At 43.9% G+C, this 20,006-nt stretch overlaps 1 protein-coding gene across 1 annotated transcript in view; it reads left to right on the top strand.

Annotated features, from left to right (window-relative positions):
* Positions 1 to 20,006, top strand: part of LOC134945174 (uncharacterized) — a 532,944-nt gene that overhangs the window by 290,959 nt on the left and 221,979 nt on the right. The window contains exon 42 of the mRNA XM_063934300.1: positions 17,686 to 17,807. Within this exon, the coding sequence (XP_063790370.1) occupies positions 17,686 to 17,807 (122 nt within the window). The remainder of the gene's footprint in view (positions 1 to 17,685; positions 17,808 to 20,006) is intronic.

Genomic DNA, 20,006 nt, shown 5'->3' with positions numbered 1-20,006 from the left:
CTGCGGGTGGCATCGCTGCAGCTAGCGGTGGGGTTGCCGGGGCTGGAGATAACAGAGGCAGTACGGAACCTGCACAGCGGCTGGTGCCCCACAAAACTGCAGCTAAGAAGCGTGGAGTGTGCCAGAAAGTGACGCTTCTCCGCGCCAGAGAGACCCTGCTGAGTATGCTGATGTGGGGGGTCAAGCACACAGTGAGCCGGTGCCCGTCTGTCTGTACGGCATACCCCCTCACACGCCCCCATACCTCCCAAATGTCTTGATTTTCGCGGGACAGTCCCATTTTTTGGGGTCTGACCCGCTGTCCCACCCGCGGGTCGCAGTGTCCCGCGGTGGGGGGGGGGCAGTTGGAAAGCTCCTGTACTCGCTGCGGTGAATAGTGGAGACAGAGGGAGAGGGGGAATCAGGGGGTACGGATTAAGGGGGTGTTCCAGCAGCAGAGCCGGATTAAAGGGGGGGGGGCAGGGGGTACGTGCCGTTGGCCCCAAAGTTTTAGGGGGGCCCCCGGCTCGAGTAGCTCTGTCCCAGCTCAGAAGCTCCCCCGTCCTGCCAGCAAATGGCAGGTCTGTGGTATTGCAGGGAGGCAGCAGTCTCCCTGCTTTCTTCTGCATGTGCGGGTGTGTAGGGGGGAGCGACCACCTCCTCTGGATTTAGCCCTAGCTGAGGGGCCAAAATTCCATTTAAAAAAAATAAATCCCGGTATTTGCATAAGGGGGCGTGGCCTCACGGGCGCGATTAGGCCACGCCCCCAACCCCACAGCAGGCACAGCAATGAAATAGGGCTCCCCTGTCTCAAGTGCCCTGGGCCCCCCTGACTCATAATCAGCCCCTGGGGGCATGCCAGCAGCTCACAGAGCGCTGGGCATGCCCCCTCACTGACGAAAACGGGGGCCCTCCCATGAAGCCACACCCCCTTTTCGCCGCGTGTGTGTCCCTCCTTCTGCCTGAAGAAAGCTGGGAGGTATGCACCCCTGCCTGTGCCATGCCCATACTATCTGCTTCTGCTCCTTAGTCTCCTATAGATTTGGCCAGATCTGTGACTCATTTGACTAACTCCGCCCAGTGTTGTGACTCCGCCCAGCATTAGCAAATGAGTCACAAAGTCACAGATCTGGGCTATTATATAGGAGATATAGGTTCATTCATCCTCTATAGTTATTTATAAGTACTTCTGAAGGTCTTGTGTGACTCTTATGGCAGAAGGTTGCAGCTTTGGGGTGTTATACAGGTCACAAAAGCTGGATTGTCTTCTAACAGAGAGGTGCCCAAATAACTGTACCCTACACTCAATATGTGATCTAAATTGTGGCCAGGGCCGGATTAAGCCTTGGGGGTGTCTGGGGCACTTAAGACAGTGGGGGCCCCGAAGGAAGGTGGGGGATGTATATTAAATTGTACATACCTCCCAACGTGACCCATTCCAGGTGGGACACAATGTTCTCTACCTGGACTTCCCACTTAATATATGATTGGCGTTACCTGTGTTAAACTATTTAATTGACAAGAAAGGTGCTTCAACACAGGTGATTGCAGTCATAAATTAAGAAGGAAGTCCAGATAGAGAGCATTTTGTCCCTCCTGGAATGGGTCATGGTGGGAGGTATAGATTGTGTATATTAAATTTAAAACAATGGTGTATATTAGTTTTAACTAATAGTTTAATAATGCCTGGGTACTGTTTATAGCTCCACCTAATCGAAAGACAACTATTTTATAAACTTTTCTTGTAGTGGAACTAATACAACTTAACCTTAGAATACACATAGAAAAATAAGATCATTTATCTTGTCACATGCAAGATTAACTGCAGCCTCTGTACTACTTACACACTGGGACAGGACTCAAGGGCTTTCTGTGTGTGTCTCTATCTCTAGACCCAAATGGTTTAGTTGCATAACAGTTTTCACATGACTCAGACACCCAGGCGGGGAGGAGGAGAAGCTGGGATCCATGTGTCACTTACAGCTCTCTCCACCCTCCAAACTCTCCTCTGGTCAAAAAGCTCTGTCGGTAGCACATGAAACATGGTATTCCTGTGTCTCTGCCTGCACTGCATACTGTCCTGCTCACATTCTGGCTGCTGATTCTGCTGCTGCTTAAGAGGGAAAGCTAGTGATGTCAGTGCGCTCTGGCCAGGGGGCCCCCTGACAAAGGAGGGCCCGGGGTACAGTATGCCCTGCATCCCCTCTTTAATCTGGCTATGGTTGTGGCATATAATGATAATACTACAGTATATTTGTATTATGTGCATGTATCCACCTTTTTACACATGTTAGTATTTTATTCACCTTTGCAGCCAGTGCATGGCATTATCTGTTCTGCTACTCCGCTTTCTATAGAGTAGTGTTCTGAAGTCCTTTTCCCATCTCAGTTTTCCCAGTAATCAGCAAATATGGAGATATTACTTTTATGGTGATCTACAAGGTCATTAATAAAAAGAAGAAAATTGCCCAGACCCTAATAGTGATCCCTGCTGTACACATGTAATAATAACTATGTCTTGCTTCAATGTTATCAATTTATACCTGCATTTTATCTCTTGCTGTTTAACCAGTTTTGTAATCTCCTTGTATATTCCAGACTGATGCACTTTGCAAAATCCAAACATATCAACTCAATTACACTGTCAGTATCCAGTTTACTGACTGCTTCGGACATTGAGTTTCTGCATACAGTGCTTGCACAGCTGCAAATTTATGCATTTAATTGCAGACACATGAATCCCTACATTAGCTGTATGGGTTCTCTCATTAGCATAAGGTACTAAGGGCCTAATGCAGAGGTGTATGCAAACCTGATGGTTTACGTACATATACAAAGTTTGTTGAACTGCGTATGTGCGGGGCCTGTACTGAATATGCACAGATTGGGTCCTGTATCGTCAGATGCATTGCGGCTGCAGACGTCAGGTTAGTGACAGTCTGCAGCTGTTTGGGATGCGGAGAGGGGGTGATGACAGGGAGCATTTTACAAAATAGGGGTTTGTCAACCTTGTTTTGTAGGCTTGCTAAGGCCATAATGATGTATGGAATACATTTATGAAGGATTCCATCATAAATCATTATTGATGACTTTCAGTACAGATGGGGGCGGTGACATGATTAAGGAGGTGGGGTTGGGGTTGTGGCTACATGATTGCATCATCATGGCCACACCTCCGCTATGCAATGCCGAGATTACAGGCATGGCTACGATGACGCAATTCAACACAAATCGAGTTTGGGAGATATGCCTACTCTTCCGGGCGGCCGGGAGCACCACACGATTTTAATGAGCCTCCCAGCCGTTCCAGGGGAGTACGCAAGTATGCCATAAATATAACATATAGTTGCCTAGTAGTTGTACTTAGTACCTTTAGAACACATACAGTAGGTAGATGCTATCTGGTCAGGTGATCTAGTTTTCTCAATCTTACAATATATTAGTGTGCAAACAGGCTAATGATGTATATAGAGCACTTTCATGTTATATTTATAATGCTAAACAACTTTTCCCTGGTATTTTTATCTCATTTTTTAATACAGATAGAAAAAAAAAACATATTAAAGAGATCACGTTCTACAATTATTTTTCCTAGTTTATCTTTTAGTATCCCAAGTAGTTTATATTTTGTTACTAATAATCTACTTTTTTAAGGATTAGATTTGCTGTCTTTAACATTCCATTCCAACATTCCAGCTTTAATCTTTGCTAGATAGATTTCCTTTTTTTTTATTACATATTTTGTTATGTTCCTTCTAATTATAGATGCACCTGTTTTATGGCCAGAAAGTGTTTATTTCTTTGTTTTTGTTTTTTTCATTTTCCATTTCATCTCTAGTTTTTGTACGCTTTGCCAGTGTAGAAACGTCCATATTTCTCTGAGTGGATGGTTTTGCATTGTGTTATTATTTGTAGCTTCCTTACGAAGCATTGTCCGGGATGTAATGGGAGCCAATAACGGCAAAATGTCCAATGTTTGTGGCTAAAGCCGCAAACATCGGGCATTTTGCAAAGTCTGCTAATATATTAGCCGCTGCAAACCGTATTTTTTTACACACTTTCAGCTCTAAAGTATAGCGCCCGATAAAAAGTCGGATCCAGATATTTTGCCAATGTTAAGTATTCAACTCGGCCGATGTAATGGAGTATGATATTGAAAGTCGGACACAAAATAGCTCTAAAACACTCAAAGAATTTAGAGGTGTTTTTTTTTGCCCGAGTTGGTTATGAAAATGTTAGAAATCAATTCTAAGTACATTTTTCAAGCATATTTGCAATAAATAAACACTTTTGAATACATTGTGACAGAAAAAAATAATAAATATCTACTCATAATCATTATTATTAGCCTTTATTTATATGGTGCCAAAAGGGCCCACAGCACCTTACATAGGGCCTAATTCATGTTTGTAGGCATTAGCCGAATATCAGGCAACGGCGCATTATCGGCAGACTGTGCATGTGTCACGGACGAGCCGCTGTGATCTCGCTCGCAATGAGGAGTGGCATGAGGTGACCGTCTGAAGGTGTTAATGAGAAGTTTATGGGGAGTGGTTGGTAAAATGCAGGCGCGTCATTGCTGATGGCTGTGATAAAGCTAAATATTTATCTTATTTAAAACCCTTTAAGAGGCCTAAGAACACTGTACGCTATTGACGTATGGAGTACCGTAAGGGTACGCACGTTGCGTAGCAATCGCTTAGCTGAGGTCGAGACGCTCAAGCGTCACGTTCGCTCACGGCCAAGAGATCACAGGCAGGCACGCTATTGGCTGCTGACTAACGTAATGGTTCGCTATAGCGTAGCGGACGCTCGGGACCACGAGGAGATCACCAGCGGCGCAGACGCTCACAATGTTAAACCTTTATCTCTAAACCATAAACAATGTAATATGCAGTAAAACCTTTGTGTAGAGATAGGGTGTAGATGCAACACAGTGTAACCTTATTAACTTAAAAGCTGTTTGAGCGTCACCGACGCTCTGTGAATACTTAACACTATAATAAATACACAACTACCGTACTTAGGGTCTAACGCCTTATATGAATGTTATACTTGAGAAAAAGAATAATACAATACAAGTCATACACTACAATATAACATAGACTAACTAACCAGATAACTACACAGTAAATACAATACAATTACGTTTAAGGGAAAATGAGAGAAAGAGGAGAAGAGAGAGAGAGAGAGAGATATGGCCCATAATAACAAGAAAGACAATATGATTGCGGAGAAAACTTACGCACAAAGGGGAACGATCGCATGCGCCTCTGGACATCCAGCTCCCGATTATCAGCAATGAGAACCGTTGAAGAGTGAGCTGGATGTGATCGGCTTGTCTATTTATGCCCCACACACAATACAATTCAATGGTCCCTACAATCTCATTGTTCATTGGACACAGGAATTCCTCCTCGCATTATAACAAAAGGTCATAGGTTGATTCATACAGGTGGGCTGTGACAATTTCCAACTGCTCAGGTGGGTGGGAAACTGGGTTTCCCGCCGCATGGATAAGTAAGTGCAAATAATAGTAAATGGACATAAACTTCTTATGTCCATAACTATTCGCACGAGCGATTAATCCGCTTCAAACCAACACCGGAATATTGCTAATTAAATATTCTTCCGATGGATACTAAACACCACTGTATTACTCCTGTCTGACCCTTCGTATCAAACAAAGAGGGATTTCTCTGTCCACGAACATGCTACATTAACCAAACTTTCAGATTCTATCAAAGGGACCATAATCTACAAAATACATTATATAGTGAAAATATGTAACGATTGAGTCGCACGCTACGAACGCATGAACTCTACCGTAAATGCACATACCGTGCGCCTGCGGGTGCCCGCAACAGCGAGTATGCGCACGCACGGGAGAGCGCACGCATGCGCAGCGCGGACCTGTATGAGGTGCAAATATGGCAGTGTGCATCGTGATATTTTTCTGACTTTGACAGTCCACCCTTTGGCAGTCAACAATAACTGCCACTTCCTAAAACATTTCAAAAAGAGAAAAATATATGTCAAGTGTAAATACATTTCCATGGTTGGGTAGGGGAGGAGAGGAGAAGGTAGGAAAAGGGTATGACCTAGTGAGATAGCAGAAGCATGTGTGTATGAATCCGTGTTTGGGGGTCATGTATCATCGTGCCGTACGTGTTTTAAATCAAGCTTCGAGGTATTGCGAAGTATACATTTGAATTCCTTCTTATCCCGTGGTACGGGTCTGTGGATGGGCTGTCAAACTTTACCGAGCTCTCTTCGGCTGTGGTTGTAACAAAATGGGGAGCACATTTTAGTTGATGATACATGAATGGGGGAATATGTGATTGCTGATATCTGTGCCTGTATTCCCTATCGACTATGTATGTAATTACCTGGAGGTTGTAGAGATGAAGAAAAGACATAATTACGGTAAATGCAGTGGTATTCTATGTCAGGTTAATGAACATTTGTCGGTTGAAGTCTTGTTCGGTGTCTGTTGAATGCAGTCTTCTTTGTGCTTTTGCCAAAAGGCGTGTGGGCAAAAAGCTTTGTCAATGTCCATAGACTTACAAAAGTGTTGGGCTAGCGTAATTTTAAGATTTCTAGGGAAACTGGGGGTCTATGGCAAAGTTCATAAAATATCTGTGTATAAGGTTGTCAAAACTTATTCTTTAATCCATCAGTTGTCTGTATACAGGATCATCAAATTCCTCGTCCAAGTGGGTCTTTTTACCTTGGAGAAAACGGAAAAACAGGTGAAAGAAACGGACCGTAGAAATCGCATTTTCATCACATCATTGTTTCTACATTTGGGTCATAAATCAAATCCATTGGAATTACAATTTCCTCACTCCTTAAACTCATCACCCTGGTACTTCGTTTACACTTCGTTAAAGCCTGAATATCAAGCCAATCGTTATGATAACACCTAAGATACATAGGAGAAACTTCCCAACATCCATTATGACTCCTTGAGCCCATTCTCCTAAACCAGAGAACCAATTTCGCGGGTTCAACCATGACACCCAACCAGTCAGCTCATTACCTACAGCAGCAAGAGTGAGATTGTGTCTCCTGCGAAATTCCCACTTCAGTTGGAGAATATCGTCCATCTTTTGGTCTATGACCTCGACCGGGTCCTCGGTACTATTCGTTATATATGTGCAACATTTCACGCCGTACTGCGTTGCCAGTGTGACACAATATCCACCTGTTACTGCTGTGAGATAATTGAGAATCATTCTATGCTGAACCAGTTCTGTTTTATAAGCTTGAAGTTCTCTTCCAGTATACCTAAACGTGTCATCATACATTTCTGTGATATTGTCTAACAAATTTGCGAGCGCAGATATGTATTTATAATTCAACACTCCTCTGGCGGTGCGAGTGATGTCTAACGCGATTAGAAACTGAATCCCGGTGGATTCATGGATCATGTCAGAGGCCGGATGCTCTGTTATTTCTATCAGGTGCGGTTTAACTACGTGCTCGTAATGGGTATGAGTATAAGGAGCTTGGGCAACACGGTGTATATCTTTCATTTTGGCATGTGATACAGTCATTACTTCTGGCAGTACTTTTCCAATATAACACAATCCTTCAGAGTTTGGGGCAAGCCACTTATACGCCTTCCTCCCGCATATGAAATATGCATCATCGGGGAGAACATATGGGACGGAGTAGGACATAACCATATTACACATCTTCCATGTGAAATCTCCTAACCCTAATTCTCCCATCTGTCTAGTACACGTATCAGCTTGTACGATATGTGCACAGTATCCTGGTGATACCTCTCCAACTCTCGTAATCCTATTTCCTAGGGTATACCTATATCGGAAAGATTTTCCTCTACTGGCTATGTGGCGTATAAGCTCTGTATCTGTCGGCATTCTATCTGCTCTATATGAAAAGGTCATGGTTTGATATTAAACCTCCTGTCCACCGGCCTCCCACCACTTAGCTCAAGTACCTCCCCTATCGTTAAAGGAAATGGTACTAGTCCTGATTTGCTATGACCTTGAGGTACTTGAGAGCATACCCAACAATCTGTTTGATTTAACACACTACCCACTAAGGAGTGATAGTCACTCAAGGGATGCCGGTCCATGTGGATATTAAAACTGGATTGGCATTTCTTGATGCACCCATCCTCAACTACATTGTCACAGAGCCTACAGATACAGCTTTCTTCAGCTAACAATCCTTCACAATTCCTTCTATGGTCAATGCTATCGGATCGTTTTCTGATACTCGCCTTTGCTTGTTGATTATGTTGTTCTTGGGAAACTACGCCTCCATCTCTGTCATCAGAACCCATTCCAGAACCTCTATCGACCTCCATGGTACTCTCGCCGGAACAGACTGCTCTGGTCAACATCATGGTCAACAGGAAAATCCGGATCACAGTCTCTTGAGGCAAGTCCATCTTAGGAGGAAACGAAGAAGAATGAGAAGGGGGAAAAAAAATTTGAGGGAGAGGGGATGGGAAGTGGAGAAAAACAATAAAAGGGAACAGGGAATCGACAACTGCTTTTGATCTTGTGATTCTCAATGCTCAGGTGCTGCCTCAGTCCTCCTGGAACAGACACTCCAGTGATACAACTTCCTCTACCGTCTGTTCCTTATCACGGGACCTCTCTGGATCAGCAACCTTCTTACAATGGGACGAGTGAACCCAAGTCTCTCTCTCGGCAACTTTCAATGCTGTAGTGCTAGTCAATAAGACTTGGTATGGTCCTTCCCATCTGTCAATAAGGCAACCTGAGCGTAGAAAATTCCGTATCATTACATAATCCCCAGGTTCAATGTCATGACAATTACTATCTGGTAAATCAGGAATCACTAGCTTCAGATTGTCATTTTGGTTCCTTAGCTGTTTACTCATATTAACCAGGTACTTTACAGTCACTTCATTGTTACACTTCAAATCATCCTGAGGGTTAATCATAACATGCGGTTGTCGACCAAACAAGATTTCAAAGGGAGACAGATTAAGAGGGGACCTGGGAGTGGTTCTGATGCTGTACAGTACAATGGGTAAAGCTTCTGGCCATGTCAATCCTGTTTCTGCCATAACTTTGCTCAGTTTATTTTTAATAGTGCTGTTCACTCTTTCCACCTTCGCACTCGCCTGTGGACGGTATGGAGTGTGCAGCTTGCTATCAATTCCCATCAACTTACACATTCCTTGAAAGACATCACCTGTAAAATGGGTACCCCTATCACTTTCAATTATTCTAGGGATACCATATCTACATACAAATTCCTGCACAATTTTCTTAGCAGTAAACATAGCGGTATTTGTGGCCGCAGGAAATGCTTCGACCCAATTTGAGAAAACATCTATACAAACAAGTACATATTTCAAATTTCGACAAGGGGGTAATTGAATGAAGTCAATCTGTATTACCTGGAAAGGGCCGCCTGCAGGTGGGATATGGGATGGTTCTGTTGGTATTGCCTTTCCGATGTTCTTTCTCAAACAGGTAAGGCATGACATTGCTCTCTTACTTGCATGAGATGAAAATCCTGGGGCGCACCAATATGCTCTTACCAACTTGCACATTCCTTCCTTGCCCAGATGAGTCAGCCCGTGAGCTGCCTCAGCTAAACATGGGAGATATGCTCTGGGGGCCACCGGTTTACCTTGTCCATCCGTCCAGAGTCCTGAGGACTCCTGGCCATATCCCTTTGCCTTCCAGACTGCCTTTTCCTGTGTGGAACACAAATTTTGCATCTCACACAGCTTCTGTGTGTTGATGGTATTAAATACCATCAGTTGTGTGGTGTCTGTCTGTCTGGGGGTACCAGCTGCTAACTTAGCTGCTTCGTCTGCTCGGCTGTTACCAAGTGATACTGGGTCTTGGCTATATGTGTGTGCTTTACACTTGATAACAGCCACTCTGTCGGGTTCCTGTATCGCTGTTAGAAGCCTTTTGATGTGAGCTGCATGCGCTACCGGTGTACCAGCTGCCGTCATGAAATTTCTGAGGCGCCATAGGGCTCCGAAATCATGGACTACCCCGAATGCGTATCTAGAGTCGGTGTAGATATTGGCTGATTTGCCCTTAGCCAATTCACATGCTCTGGTTAGGGCGACCAGTTCAGCAACCTGGGCTGAGTGAGGTGGGCCTAGCGGTTCCGCTTCTATGGTGCCTTGGTCATCTACGACTGCGTATCCAGTACACAAGTCTCCCGAGTCTGACTGTCTGTGACAACTACCGTCCGTGTAGAAAGTTAGATCTACATCTTCCAGTGGGTTGTCACTGATGTCAGGCCTTGCGGTAAAATTTTGGGTCAAATATTCCATACAATCATGTGTGTCCTCCTTTGTATTAAATTCTCCTTCCCCACCACTCTCATCCTCCACCCTTTGTGCCTGTCCAGGCACACCTGGGAGATATGTTGCAGAATTTAATGCACTGCATCTCCTTATGGTGATGTTTACGGGGGCCATTAGTGCCAATTCCCATCTTGTAAACCGCGCTGATGAGACGTGCCTGGTTTGGGCAGAATTTAGCAAGGCTGACACTGCATGTGGTGTATGAATTGTGAGGTTGTGACCTAGCACTACATCTTCGCTTTTCGTTACTAGCAATGCTATCGCAGCAACACTTCGCAAGCATGTGGGGAGGGATCGCGCTACCGTGTCTAGCTGAGCGCTGTAGTATGCTACTGGCCTGCTGGCATCACCGTGCTTTTGGGTTAAGACGCCTGCCGCGCAACCAGCACTTTCTGTTCCGTACAGCTCAAAGGGTTTCCCATAGTCTGGCATACCTAATGCTGGTGCCTGCGTTAGGCACTGTTTAAGTCTCTCAAATGCCATCTCGGACTCGTCTGTATGCGAAATCCGATCAGGTTTGTTTGAGGAGACCATCTCCTGCAAAGGTAACGCTAGAATGGAAAACCCTGGGATCCAGTTACGGCAATACCCACACATTCCTAAAAATGTTCTGATCTGTTGCTGGGTTTGTGGCAGAGTCATGTCTCTAATTGCTTGAATTCTATCAGTGGTCAGGTGTCTCAGTCCTTGTGTTAGACAGTGTCCCAAATATTTTACCTTAGTTTGGCATAATTGCAACTTGTCTTTGGAAACCTTGTGTCCTGTGTCTGAAAGATGAAACAGGAGCTGTTTCGTATCCTTCAGGGATGCTTCCAATGAATCAGAACACAGTAGTAGATCATCCACGTACTGTATTAATACTGATCCACTCTCTGGTTGGAAAGACTGTAGACAATCATGCAAAGCCTGGGAAAATATACTTGGACTGTCTATGAAACCTTGTGGTAATCGAGTCCATGTGTATTGGACTCCTCTGTATGTGAATGCAAACAAATATTGGCTGTCAGGGTGCAGAGGTACCGAAAAGAAAGCGGAGCAGAGGTCAATAACAGTGAAAAATTTCGCGGTGGGAGGGATTTGCATAAGGATGACAGCTGGATTTGGCACTACGGGGAACTGACTCTCAACTATTTTGTTAATCCCCCTTAGATCCTGCACTAGCCTGTAACCCCTCCCCCCACTCTTTTTAACAGGGAAGATGGGACTATTGGCAGTGCTGGACGTTCTTACCAGAATGCCCTGTTGTAGCAAGCGCTCTATTACTGGGTAAACTCCTAACTCCACCTCTGGCTTCAGAGGGTACTGTGGGATTTTTGGAGCTATCCTACCATCTTTTACTTGCACAACTACCGGAGATACGTTTGCGATCAATCCAGTGTCCTTTCCATCTTTAGTCCAAAGTGACTCTGGTATCTGGGATGTCATTTCTTCTACTTGGGATGGAGTCCTATTTGTCATAATGGTATGTGACATTAATTTTGATGGGGAGTCTAACATGTCTTGCACTTCCTGAGCGTGATTCTCAGGTATGTCCAAGAATACACCTTCAGGAGTACAATAGATGACGCACCCCATTTTACACAATAAGTCTCTTCCCAGGAGATTAGTCGGCGCCGATGCAGCCAGCAAAAAGGAATGCTTGGTATGTAAAGGCCCTACTGTAATCTCGGCTGGTTTGCTAACAGGGTAGTGCTGGACTACTCCCGTTACTCCCATGGCTGGAATTGTCTTACCAGTGGTTCTCATGCCCACTGTTGAATTTATCACTGATTTGGCCGCCCCTGTATCTACAAGGAAGTTTAATGTTTTACCAGCTACATTAATTGCAATTTCAGGTTCACTCCCAAGACTTGCAATCAATTTTACTGGCTGCAGATTACAGGTATGGCCACACCCCTATTGGGTATGGTGACCTCCCTGAATCCCGCTGGCAGCAACTACTTGTGAAGGGGTTAAATGGGAACTGCCAGAGGCTTGCCAGTCTCTGTTCGGGGGGGTATCTTTTTGTTTCCCCTGCATGTGGCTCATAACTCCGTTTCTGCGGACCCTGCTCCCAATGTCGTGTGTCGTGTCGTTGTCTAGGGGGTTGATATGAGTTTTGTGAATTTTTCACTCTACAGTCTCGTGCCATGTGTCCCTGTCTATGACAAGAAAAACAAGTTACCACATTTGACTTACCCACAGGGTTTGGTGATTTATACAAAGGCTGCCTTGTGGTCAGGGCCTGTATACTTATGGCCATTAACTTATCACCTTGTGACTCCCTGTGTCGGGTGATATTCCGGTCGTGATCAATAGCAGCCTCTCTCAAAGTAGCCACCGACAGACCTCGCCAACATGGTTGCGTGGTCTGTACCCTTGTCTTTAATGTGTCTTTTAAACCATCCATTAGCACAGATACTGCTACTTCTCGATGGTTTATGTTTGTTTTAATGTCCTCTATACCTGTGTATTTTGCCATTTCTAGTAATGCCCTGTGAAAATATTCTGCAGCAGTTTCTGACTCTTTCTGTTTAATGGAGAAAATCTTGTTCCACTTAACTACCGCTGGGAAATACTCCTTTAACTGTAAACTTATTCTTTTTACGTTATCTTTGTTGTACACATCTGTAAGAGGTACATCCTGATCTAATCCACAGTCAGCTAAAAATTGAGCTGCGTCGACATTGGAGGGTAAACATGCCCTCAGCAATATCTGCCAGTCTTTGTTATTGGGCTCTAAAGTGTTCCCTAGGTCTCTGATGTATTTCTGGCTAGCAACTAAGTCTTTCCTAGGGTCAGGGAATTCTGACACTATGGTTCTTAATTCCTTTCGGGAAAATGGGCTGTACATGGCAATGTTCCTAACAGGAGTGATTCCTGTTGTGTCAGTTTTCCCATTTGGCACTGCTATTACCCTAACAGGATTAAGTCTACTAACATCATTCTGTGTAGATTCTACAGCCTGTGGTGAAATGGTTTCAGCATAGTGTATGGTGCCGTACTTACCTGTAGATACGACCTCACCTATCCCTCCGCTAGGGGCTTTTGTTACTAATCTCGTGGGTGGAGCCGTGCCTACTGTTGTCTCTGCTATGGTGGCTGCTAGAGAGAGCGCCGATATTGTTGCCGATTCGTCCTCTTGATCACACTCCTGGGGAAAGTTCAAAACAGGGTACAACTTGCACGGGTTAATACTTGCATTTGTTAACTTATTAACATTTACACAGTTGCTAAGTGTTTGTTTGTTACACCCTAATGCGTCATTCTCCGCGACCAACTTCTCTCCTGATATGTATGGTGGCGGCGGGGCCGTCGCTATCAATTTCTTGATAGGATTAGATCCCGCCGCCAGAGCCAAACCTCTCTGTATTTCACCCTCCTGTTGCCATAACTGCAAATAATCATAATGTTGGATTCGTCTCTTTGTTGATTTAATGAGACATATCCTCCTCCTTAAATTTTGCAACACTTCTGGGCTAAAGCTACCTACTCTTGGGAATTTCTCCCCGTCATGCACTGTCATTCTCTCCCATTCATCACATAAAACCTCTGTATGTGAACCATATTTTTCACACATTACGTACCTTGCCGACCCGACTGGTCGATTTACTGAATCAACCCGAACCGAGGTTGATCGTCCCCTTCCTGAACAATTGGCCCCCATAACTTGCAGGCGTTGCTTTCACCACCTCTGACCTTCAATCAGGGTCTTCAGCGAACCCTTACAAAAACCAAAATGTTCACGATAGGCTGACGGTGGCGGTTTTCCGAGTACCCCACTCACTCGCCCACGCCGACCAATACGACCTACACACTGCCTTAGCGCTGGCGTACTCGACCCAGGGCCCCTATGAACCTCTATTTACTGGAACATGCGAGGGATATCCGCAGAACACTTACTCTTTCCAGTAACTATTGGTTGTTGGACAATTCCTGAGTGACCAGCGAACTTCCCTTCAGAAAATAAAAAATTACACAAATCACGTCAGAATGTACAAATAGTTTTATGACCGGGTTCGTACACAAATGGTACTGGTCAGATTAACTAATGCACACAATTACGTGCGGTACAATCGTTCAGCACATAAGCAACTAATCTTATGTGCTGAGCGACCAGTGGAATCGAAAATTTCGGCTGCGAATTCCTTCAGCCAGAGCTTTATTGGCCTATATGGGTTTTGCACCAACCCCCTGGGTTGTGCCCTTTTCTCTTATTTATGGCAGACTTCTTAGTCTGCTGTACCTGGACCTCCTGGTCTGTAGTATGACCTCCTGGTCTACTATACTCTACTGCTCAAATTTTATATTTAACAAAGGATGCCTCCCTCGCCACCATGTACGACACTTACATGCATGTACCTCTGCGAGAACTCGACTTCTTGTGGTTCAACCTGGAAAATTGTATAAACTTATATATACAAAACACTCACTCACCACATGTACACTTTTGTTTCTATTTCTATTTCTGCGCAGAAATTTTCTTTAAACCAGATGTGTTGTGAATTTGGAGAAGGATCTGTTAGTCTAAATTTCGGACACTAAAATAAACTTGCGCTATTTATCGCGTTGCCACCTTTTCGCCTGTTACGATAAGACTACCGTGTGATTTGAGCTACGTGGGCGTACCCGGACGCTCCGTTGCGTAATTTACGCTGCGTGCGTCGGCCTTTGAGTTGCGTACGCGAGTCTCACCCTTTGTTAGAGACACGTGTACGCAAAGCAAATATCCACCGTAACACAACTAACACGTTTATCAATGTAGATGATCCTCGATCGTCTACCGCGCAACACACCAATCTCTCCTTATACCGTAGGTAGAGTTGCGTGTGGGCTTTACACTTTATCCCATTATATATTACATTTACACTTTAACTATGAAATAGCGACAAATCTCTCTTAGCACGTTTTATCAATTATAAAATGGCAAACAGGAGAGTGATATGAAAATACACGAATGAAAAAGACATGCAGAAATGTGCGTGCGTGCGTACGCAAGACAGAAATAAACAGTTTTAAAAGACACTAGCGTTTTGTTCTTACCTCCGGTTCCGGATTCCTTCAGCACCCTTTACTAAGCGAAGCAGACGCTTATCCAAACAGCACTACGAGGAATATGACCTCCCACCCTTTGCTGCTGGATAATGTCTGCTGAAATTACCTAGCAGAGATATGTGAAGGACAGGACGAGCCGCCAATTGATAAAGCAAAATATTTATCTTATTTAAAACCCTTTAAGAGGCCTAAGAACACTGTACGCTATTGACGTATGGAGTACCGTAAGGGTACGCACGTTGCGTAGCAATCGCTTAGCTGAGGTCGAGACGCTCAAGCGTCACGTTCGCTCACGGCCAAGAGATCACAGGCAGGCACGCTATTGGCTGCTGACTAACGTAATGGTTTGCTATAGGGTAGCGGACGCTCGGGACCACGAGGAGATCACCAGCGGCGCAGACGCTCACAATGTTAAACCTTTATCTCTAAACCATAAACAATGTAATATGCAGTAAAACCTTTGTGTAGAGATAGGGTGTAGATGCAACACAGTGTAACCTTATTAACTTAAAAGCTGTTTGAGCGTCACCGACGCTCTGTGAATACTTAACACTATAATAAATACACAACTACCGTACTTAGGGTCTAACGCCTTATATGAATGTTATACTTGAGAAAAAGAATAATACAATACAAGTCATACACTACAATATAACATAGACTAACTAACCAGATAACTACACAGTAAATACAATACAATTACGTTTAAGGGAAAATGAGAGAAAGAGGAGAAGAGAGAGAGAGAGAGATATGGCCCATAATAACAAGAAAGACAATATGATTGCGGAGAAAACTTACGCACAAAGGGGAACGATCGCATGCGCCTCTGGACATCCAGCTCCCGATTATCAGCAATGAGAACCGTTGAAGAGTGAGCTGGATGTGATCGGCTTGTCTATTTATGCCCCACACACAATACAATTCAATGGTCCCTACAATCTCATTGTTCATTGGACACAGGAATTCCTCCTCGCATTATAACAAAAGGTCATAGGTTGATTCATACAGGTGGGCTGTGACAATTTCCAACTGCTCAGGTGGGTGGGAAACTGGGTTTCCCGCCGCATGGATAAGTAAGTGCAAATAATAGTAAATGGACATAAACTTCTTATGTCCATAACTATTCGCACGAGCGATTAATCCGCTTCAAACCAACACCGGAATATTGCTAATTAAATATTCTTCCGATGGATACTAAACACCACTGTATTACTCCTGTCTGACCCTTCGTATCAAACAAAGAGGGATTTCTCTGTCCACGAACATGCTACATTAACCAAACTTTCAGATTCTATCAAAGGGACCATAATCTACAAAATACATTATATAGTGAAAATATGTAACGATTGAGTCGCACGCTACGAACGCATGAACTCTACCGTAAATGCACATACCGTGCGCCTGCGGGTGCCCGCAACAGCGAGTATGCGCACGCACGGGAGAGCGCACGCATGCGCAGCGCGGACCTGTATGAGGTGCAAATATGGCAGTGTGCATCGTGATATTTTTCTGACTTTGACAGCTGCGAGATCAAATGTGCAAAAACATGGCGTCTGGGTCACTACTGCTGTGTTCAGACTGCGTAGCCATAGACCAACCCTTAACTCCAATGTTCCTCTTTTGCGTATAGGCTGCAATTGTGTTTACAGTTTGGAATGAGTTTGTGATACAGTAGCTCTGGTGGTCGCTTCTTTTCATTTCTGGGCAGCAGCTTTACGTGTTAATAATAGCAGCTCTACAGTCTAGAGCATAGGTTCTCAAACTCGGTCCTCAGGACCCCACACAGTACATGTTTTTCAGGTAACCCAGCAAGTGCACAGCTGTATTAATTACTCACTGACACATTTTAAAAGGTCCACAGGTGGAGCTAATTATTTTACTTGCGATTCTGTGAGGAGACCTGCAAAACATGCACTGTGAGGGGTCCTGAGGACTGAGTTTGAGAACCTGTGGTCTAGACAATTGCACATGCTAATGCATTAGCATACAAACACCAGTTAGCTGCTGCGGCTTCGGTCGCACTGTTGGAGAACTCACAGCCTGATTGACAGGCTGCGGCTATTTGGGGGTGGTAGCGTTAGGGAGGGGCATGCCAAAGCCAGCAACTGAATCAGACCCATAGCCATTATACCCACAACAGCAGTGCCAGCTGAGAGGTTTGACTGTAAATTATAATAATTTTAGTATTTTGGACCCGTCGTTTGCAATATTGCTAGCTATTGTTCCTTTTTTTCTCTGTTAATCCACCATCCCATGTCCCTCCCCATCCCATGAACCGTCTCTATCTCTCTCAATGTTTAAGCCAGACAGGAAATGATTTTGTGTTTCAGGTGAGTTTGCTCAGTCCCTTGTGTTGTCAGCTCTGCGACAAGCCAATGTCAGCATCAACATAGAGCATTCAACATACAACCATCAGGATTATTTTATCATTGGCTGGAGCAACAAAAACCAGGTATGCCTTCGCCCATATCAAAAAATTACTTAATCTGTAATATTATTTATTATGTGTCTTATATCACCAGATTAACTAAGCAGTAAAACAGTATTGGCTGTAATACTGTATCTGGCATCTGCATGTACGTAATAATAGTAAATCATACCTTTAGAGGAAGTAATGGCAATTGATTGTCCTGCTGCATTATTAGGTGCCTATAGTTGTCTCATGGAACTCTACACAAAGACTGGTGCCACTTCATTTCCTTTTGGAACTTACATGTGTGTACCTGTAATTTAGTCTGCCATTCTCTGTAATGTAAGCTCACTATAGAGATCCACTCTGCGCAATAGTGCTATGCAACAGGTGGATGCCAGATTACACATCTCATACCTGTGGTCATCTCCAAGCCATTCTGATAAACAGAGGTATAATCTAAGGAATGATGGGGACATGTTGGGGCGGAATCAGACAGATCTCTGTACTCTCTGCCATCGACGGGAATCAGCTTCAATATCAAATATCGTATAAGGACTGGCCATACAAATACAAGGGGTGAGCATAATGTACCCACTATTATAACACTCTACAAGTTGGGACTGTCTGTGCTTATTATACCAGCGTGCCAAATACCTTGGACATAATCTAAAAATATTAAAGTGGACTCAGAGCCGGCCATAGGTATAGGCAAACTAGGCAATTGCCTAGGGCATTTGATATGCCTAGGGGCATCAGCAGCTTCTGCTGATTAAAATGATATGCGACATGCCTATATTCTGTGTGTACCATTTCATATGCAGATACAGCCACAGTCTCACGCTGTATATAGGCATACTGCATATAATTTTAATCAGCAGAAGCTGCTTGTGCATCCTAGCCACATAGCAATGCAAATAAGATGCATTTTCATTAAAAAAAGGTGCCCAACGTTAGCATTGAGGCAAGATTTATGAGGACACATCTGTATCCAAGCAGAGGCAGAGGTCACAGTGTTAGTGGCAGTGTGAGTGCTGTGTGCATGTGAGTGGGTTGGTTGTGCAGTATTGTTCGGAATATGTGTAAGGAGCATTATGTGTGTTATGTAAAAATGCATTAATAATGTGCAACATGTGTAAGGGGCACTATGTGTGTCATTATGTGTATAAGGGAATTAATAATGTGCGGCATATGTGTAACAGGGTAGTACTGTATAGAAACATAGAATTTGTCGGCAGATAAGAACCACTTGGCCCATCTAGTCTGCCCTTTTTTTTTTTTTATATTATTTTTTATCTCTAACCTTATTTGATCCTTATTTCTTTGTAAGGATATCCTTATGTCTATCCCATGCATGTTTAAATTGCTCTACTGTCTTAGCCTCTACCACCTCTGATGGGAGGCTATTCCACTTGTCCACTACCCTTTCTGTGAAATAATTTTTCCGCAAATTTCCCCTGAACCTCCCCCCCTCCAGTCTCAGTGCATGTCCTCGTGTCCTTTTGCTTCTCTTCATTTGGAGAATGTTTCCCTCCTGGACTTTGTTGAAACCCTTGATATATTTGAAAGTTTCTATCATGTCCCCCCTTTCCCTTCTCTGCTCCAAACTATACATATTGAGATTTCTTAGTCTTTCTGGGTATGTTTTGTGATATAGGCCATGCACCATTTTAGTTGCCCTCCTTTGTACAGTTTCTAATGTATTAATATCCTTTTGAAGATATGGCCTCCAGAACTGAATACAGTATTCTAGATGAGGCCGTACCAATGACCTATACAGTGGCATTATTACTTCTTTCTTTCTGCTGCTGATTCCTCTCCCAATGCAGCCAAGCATCTGACTAGCTTTCCTCATTGCCTTGTTGCATTGCTTACCTGCCTTTAAGTCATCTGAAATAGTAACTCCTAGATCCCTTTCCTCCTCAGTAGTTTCCAGTATAGTGCCATTAATACTGTATTTAGCTTTAGGATTTTTGAGACCCAAGTGCATGATTTTGCATTTTTTGGCATTAAACTGTAATTGCCAGACTCTTGACCATTCCTCTAGTCTACCTAGATCCTCAATCATTTGTTTTACCCCACCTGGTGTGTCTACCCTGTTGCATACCTTTGTGTCATCTGCAAAAAGGCATACTTTCCCTTTAATGCCATTTGCAATGTCACCAATAAATATATTAAAAAGCACTGGTCCAAGTACAGATCCCTGGGGTACTCCACTGGTAACATTTCCCTCCTGTGAAT

Source organism: Pseudophryne corroboree, chromosome 7, assembly GCF_028390025.1.
Source record: "Pseudophryne corroboree isolate aPseCor3 chromosome 7, aPseCor3.hap2, whole genome shotgun sequence".
In the NCBI taxonomy this organism is placed as follows: Eukaryota; Metazoa; Chordata; class Amphibia; order Anura; family Myobatrachidae; genus Pseudophryne; species Pseudophryne corroboree.
This window is presented reverse-complemented; position numbering and strand designations above follow the sequence as displayed.